This window comes from Nilaparvata lugens, chromosome 8 (genome assembly GCF_014356525.2).
Source record: "Nilaparvata lugens isolate BPH chromosome 8, ASM1435652v1, whole genome shotgun sequence".
Taxonomy (NCBI): Eukaryota; Metazoa; Arthropoda; class Insecta; order Hemiptera; family Delphacidae; genus Nilaparvata; species Nilaparvata lugens.
In genome coordinates this window covers 28,564,218-28,571,139 of record NC_052511.1, presented here as the reverse complement: position 1 = coordinate 28,571,139, position 6,922 = coordinate 28,564,218, and the positions used below count along the sequence as shown (strand labels likewise).

At 28.5% G+C, this 6,922-nt stretch overlaps 1 protein-coding gene across 1 annotated transcript; it reads left to right on the top strand.

Moving 5' to 3' along the window:
- The first annotated feature begins 1,410 nt into the window (after positions 1 to 1,410).
- On the top strand, positions 1,411 to 4,837 carry LOC120352821. Its single transcript, XM_039435101.1, has 3 exons — positions 1,411 to 3,035; positions 3,717 to 3,875; positions 4,824 to 4,837. Exons 1-3 carry the CDS (start codon positions 1,451 to 1,453, stop codon positions 4,835 to 4,837), a joined length of 1,758 nt encoding a protein of 585 aa, XP_039291035.1. The 5' UTR covers positions 1,411 to 1,450.
- The last annotated feature ends 2,085 nt before the right edge of the window (positions 4,838 to 6,922 follow it).

The window sequence follows — 6,922 nt, the reverse complement described above, 5'->3', positions numbered from 1 at the left end:
ACAAAAATACTCACATCTAGTCAATGCTGAGAATTTGGAATTCCCTGTAAAAATAGAAGACATACAAAAATTTGAGAGTTTCAATGTAGATATTTGTATAAATATTTATGATTATGTAGAAGAGAGTGACACTATCTCCCCACTCCATGTATCTGAATATCAAAGTACATTGCATAAAATAAATTTAATCTTGCTACAGGGTAAACATTTCATTTATATAAGGAATCTTTCAAGACTCACTCTTGCAAATGCAGCTAGTTCATACATTCCAACCCCCAAAAAACTTGCTAATAAGAAATCAACTATTAATATAAAAAATGAGGATCAGAAATCATTCTTATGGTCAATACTAGCATACTTTAATGAAAATCCAATGTACAATAAAGTTTCAAATCTACAAAAATACTCACATCTAGTCGATGTTGAGAATTTGGAATTACCTGTAAAAATAAAAGACATACAAAAATTTGAGAGTTTCAATGTAGATATTTGTATAAATGTTTATGATTATGTAGAAGAGAGTGACACTATCTCCCCACTCCATGTATCTGAATATCAAAGTAGATTTCATAAAATAAATTTAATCTTGCTAGAGGATAAACATTTCATTTATATAAGGAATCTTTCAAGCCTAACTCTTGCAAATATAGCTAGTTCATACATTCCAACCCCCAAAAAACTTGCTAATAAGAAATCAACTATTAATATAAAAAATGAAGATCAGAAATCATTCTTATGGTCAGTACTATCATTCTTCAATGAAGATCAAAAGAACAATAGAGTAACAGACCTACAAAAATACTCACATCTAGTCAATGTTGAGAATTTGGAATTCCCTGTAAAAATAGAAAAAATTCCAAAATTTGAGAGTTTCAATGAAGATATTTGTATTAATGTGTTGAGTTATGAGGATGAGAAGGATATTATATATCCCATATTTACATCTAAGAATAGGGGAAGGAAGCATACAATAACTCTTCTTTTCCTAAAAAAACAACATTATATTCTAGTGAAGAATTTATCAAGATTGTTGTCTGATCAAACAGAACATCGTGGAAAAGTTGAGATATGTCCCTATTGTTTACATAGATTCACAAAGACAAATGCTCTTGCTAATTTAGAAAAACATCTAGAATTATGTTCATTGAATAAATGTCAAAGAGTTAGAATGCCACAAGAGGGGGAGATTTTGAAATTCTCGAATTATAGTTACACTCTCAAAGTTCTATACATTATATATGCAGATTTTGAATGTATGATTATTGATAATATTCACAAACCTTGTGGTTATGGTTATTTGATAATAGATGAAGAGGGAGAGATATATTATGGTCCAAAAATTGTTACGGCCAATAGCTTGGAGGAATCTGAGAAATTGATTGATAATTTCATAGATGAATTAGAAACACATAGTGTTAAATTGAAAAAGAAATTGCAAACTATTATTGATATGAATTTCACTACAGAAGATGAAAAGACATATTTACAACAAAAATCTTGTTGTTTATGTACAAAACCAATAGATTTCATTGATAGGGTCAGACATCACTCTCACTCAACAGGAAAGTTTATTGGTGCTGCACATAATACTTGTAATTTAAATACAAAAAAAGTAGAATTCATACCAGTAATTTTCCACAATCTAACTGGATATGATATGCATTTCATTTTGAAATCTCTTGGAAATTATAGAAAAAAAATTAGCACTATTGCAAAAAGTAGTGAGAAAATAATGACAATGACATTGAATAACACATTAAGATTTATAGACTCATTGAATTCTCTACATTCTTCTCTTGATAAATTAGTTGCTATAAATCCTGAGTTCAAGCTACTTCAACAACATTACCCTCCTAATAAAATTGATCTACTAAGAAAACAACAATTGTATCCATATGAATATATGAACAATTTTCAAAAATTCCTTGAAACTAAATTGCCAACTATTGATAAGTTCTATAGTTCTATAGGTGACAAAAATGCAACTGTAGAATGGTATGATCATGCAAAAACAGTATGGGAAGTTTTCAAAATAGAGAATCTTGCACAATTCCATGATTTTTATTTGAAAATAGATATTCTTCTCCTTGCTGATGTTTTTGAAAACTTTAGGAAAATGTTCATGAATACATACAACATGGATGTAGCACATTGCTACTCTCTCCCTCACTTTTCCCGGTCTGCTATGTTGAAATACACAAAAGTAGAGTTGCAATTAATTTCTGATCCTGATCAGTATTTATTCTTTGAAAAAGGAATTAGGGGCGGAATTAGTATTATTCCACACCACTATGCAAAAGCCAATAATAGGTATATGAATGATTTCAAGATAAATGAGCCAGAAACAAATATTATCTATTGGGACTGTAATAATCTTTATGCTGTGGGAATGTGTTGTAATCTACCACATTCAAATTTTGAATGGATGACAGAAGCAGAAATTCAAGAATTCAATGTAGAACAAGATCAAAGTAATGTAGGATATGTATTGGAAGTAGATCTTGAATACCCAAGACATCTTCATAACAGTCATAATGACTATCCTTTAGCACCGGTGAAAGAAAAACCACCAAATGGAAAAACTGAAAAGTTGTTGACTACTTTGAAAGATAAAGAGAAATATATAATACATATTAATAATTTGAAACTATACCTAAGACTTGGCATGAAGCTCAAGAAAATTCATAGAGGGATTAAATTTCTACAATCTAAATGGTTGGAACCATTTATAAACTTAAATACTCAATTAAGAAGAAATGCACACAATGACTTTGAACGCAATCTTTATAAACTAATGAATAATAGTGTATATGGACGAACTTTAATGAATGTGAAAAAACATTCTGATTTTGAAATTGTAACTAATGAAAAAAGACTACACAAACTCATTTCAAAACCAAGAACCAAAAACTGGCATTTATTTGGAGAAAATGTTGTTGGAGTAACCTTAAATAAAGTTGAGATAGTGTTAAATAAACCAATTTATGTTGGAATGGTAATTCTAGAGGAAAGTAAAGCAGTCATGTTTGATTTCCATTATCAAATCAAATCAAATCAAATTTATTTGTTTCCAACATTTACAGTATAAACAATATATAAAAAGATATAATTGAAACAACACTCACATGGACACGCAGGTCTGTTTGTGAGTTGTTTGAGTTCATGATTACATTATTTTAATTATTATAACTTGAGAGAAATTCCTGGAAATTAGATTTGGCTAGGTACATTGTATTGGAATGAAAAGAATAACTTAAATAAAGAAGTAAATTGAATTATGATATGTTAAATAATAGAAATTATTATTCAATCATAGAAATATTGTAGCACAACTACACACATACAACTCACACATACAGGGAGGGGAAGACAGCCACACACACACCACACACATACACACACACCAACATTCTAAAATGGCTGTTAGATGCATTTAAATTCATTGGTTGATTACTGATAGAGGTAGAGAAGATGAAAATTGGAAGCTCAAAATAATAAATATATAGAGGAATAAAATTTGTATAGAATATAGGTCTACAGTAGAATAATTTGAAGCGAAAGCCTGGAGTTTAACCAACCGCGTTTGCGCGCAGCAGGGCTAGACGTACGCAGATCTCAAAATCAGATCACATTCGTCGTTATTTAAGGCAGATAACCACCCCCGCAATACTCTTTTGTATTGGTATATTGAGCTATAACTATAACTATATAAAAAAATTATAACTATATTAAAAAAATATTTCCAAACCAATCTAAAGTTTTAATGTCAGATACAGATATTTTCATGTATTCAATAGAATGTGATGACATTTATGAAAAGATTAAGATACATGGAGATATATTTGACACATCAAACTATAAAAGGAATCATATGTGTTATAGTGATAAAAATAATAAAATTATAGGGAAATTTAAAGATGAACTAGGAGGCCTAATAATATCTGAATTTGTAGGTTTGAAACCGAAAATGTATTCATTCATATTATCCGATAATACAGAAGAAAAGAAGGTAGCGAAGGGTATAACAAAAAGTGCTCAGGAAAAGCAATTAAGTTTCAAATTATATAAAGATTGCTTATTTCAGGGAAAGACAAAAGTTGTTAAGTTTTATTCAATTAAAAGTAATCTTCACACAGTAACTACTGTGAAAAGAGAGAAGTTAGCTTTATCACAACATGATAATAAAAGATTTTTGGAAAATGATGGGATAAGTACCTTGGCTTTTGGACATAAAGATATAGAGAGTAGGAAGAGGAAACATGCTGATGATGATCATTGAGAAAGTATATATGAAAAAAAAAATGATTCTCTAGATTCTATATTAATACAATTTTTTTTAGCTCTAAGATTCTTTGCTATTTTAGAATATAAGATTTTTTTACTTCAACTTTTGATTTTTATCAGTGAATATTGTTGTATAATTTGTATATATTATTAAATTTCAGCTTGTTTATAATATCAAGAGATATAAAAACATTGTATGATTTTTTCTTGAATAATCTAATAATTAGAATCAATGAATTTATTATGTTTATTATAGTTGTATAGTTTGTATTTGTGTACATATCTGGAATACTGAAATATATTCTATAATGATTTTAAGAGTAGATAATTTTATTATTGAGATTTATTCTAATCTCTATCTAGAATTTCAACTTTATATTACTTTCCTAACCATGCCACTCAATGGTGTGTATTCATAGATATTATCATAGAGAATTAAGCAATAGGCAGTTGTTTTTGGTTTGAAATTTTCTGTTGAATCAAATGTTAATTTCACATCTATTGCTCCAGATTTTAATAATTCATTTTGTCTGCTACAGTCTATAACAATTAATGGTGTGTATTTATCAAATGTATCATAGTCTATTGATGTATAGCTATCATGTTGTCTATGAGGATAGTATGAATGTTGAAAATCTGAAAACATATGATACAACAAGTGTTTATTACCCATTATACTATCATAGGGGAAGTATTGTGCATTCAAATACAAGCAAATATTGTTGAGTCTACAAAAATCAAAGTTTGACATATTTTCAGCTATACTATTTTTCTTATCTCTTTGAAATCCAAGAATAATGAATCTAGGCTTTTCCATTTGTGATGCTGTTTTCACTGTCCATTGTTGTGTGGTGGCTTCAGGTAATGATGGAAATTCATGAAGCTGCCATGATCTGAATGGTATGACAATACCCTTATCATTGTGAGATAGATTTAATAAATCAATGCGAATTGAGTCTGGAACATGTATATAGGGTACACACCATTGTATCTTTGTTATATCAATTTTTACTTTACCTGCTGTTGTTGATTGAATACTATTTTTATCTGATGATGATCTTAGAAGAACTAACTCCTGCCGAACATTCAATATAACTTTTTTATAATCTTCCATTATACCCAACCACATTTCTAATGGTATACAAAAGCTGAATTTTTCTAAATTTTCCATCCTTGTAATTTCCATCCAGCATTTTCTATTACTTTTTCATTGAGTGCAGATTGAGATAGAAGATTTCTCATTGTGGTTGTAATTCCTACATTATGTGTACAATCAACTTCAACCCCACCCAGTTCATATCTAATTTCATCAAATAAATGTGCTACACCATTGTTTATTAGTGAATAGTCTGTTTTTGTATCATCTTCTTTCTTAACATCAATATTACCTTCAATTAGAAGGAAACTTTTACTTGGTAGCGTGTAAATATCTTGTTGATTGACACTGATATGAATTTCATCATTATAATTATATGTTTGAGATGCATATGGGGTGTGACTATGATATTCAAGTTTAGTTACACTTTCATCAAATTTCACTTTATCACTAACATTGAATATACTACTACTACTGTTAATATGATTTATTATACTTTTTTGATTCATGATTATAATTTTTACCTCTATTTTTATTATATACAATAAATCCTAATCTTTGTAATAATTTCATATTTCTTTGTGAAAGTTCTCTACTTCCTACACCTCTATCATTATTGTATTGTGACAAAATATTTGAAAATATAAGCATTCTTTTTTATACTATTGTGTTTTTTTTAATATGTAAACGTACTGTTATTACCTCTCCTCGAAAATTTATCAATTCACCATCTTGATCTACCAGTTTGATACTTATAACACTTAATCTATTTGTATTTATTGGAAGATAAACTACTGTTGTGGGTGATACTATTATTTTAAAACCAGGCAGAACAGTTGTATAAAATTCATATAATGTATGTCCCTCATTCCCATTATTATAGGATCCTTGAACAATATTACATTCAACACGAATACTATTTATATGCATAATATGAACTGGTTTTGTAGATATATGCCATTCATTTGCTGATAACTTTGTGTGTTGAAAACCAAGAATTGGGCCAATACTATCAGACATACTGAGATCAATTTCTTTGTCTGCATACAACTCACATTGTAATGTATTATTATTTGCTTCAATTTTCAATTGATTGCTTGTAAGATTGAGTTTATCTCTTATATAAGTTAGAATATCTTCCAATTCATATGATCCCTCAGGTATTTGTACCTGTTGTTTATTATAAATAAATTTATCATTAATATTGGTTTCAATATTTGGAATTGTATTGTATGTGTATAAATTCACTAGTCCTACTTCATAGCTGCTAGAATCATCTAAATCAACTGGTGGAAAAATTTTACAAACCAATGGGTTCTGATTTGCTGTTAGTGTAAACATGATTATTTATGATATATTTTTTATAAAGCCATAATAGACATAAATGACCACATACTATTGAGTTATTATTCATTTCTTGATATTTCTTATAGTTGTAACATATTCTCATACCTTTCATATAATCTATTAATTCTAGTGGTGGTGATAAATTTCCAAAACTATCAAAATACTCACAAACATTTTTATGTTTGATATAACAAG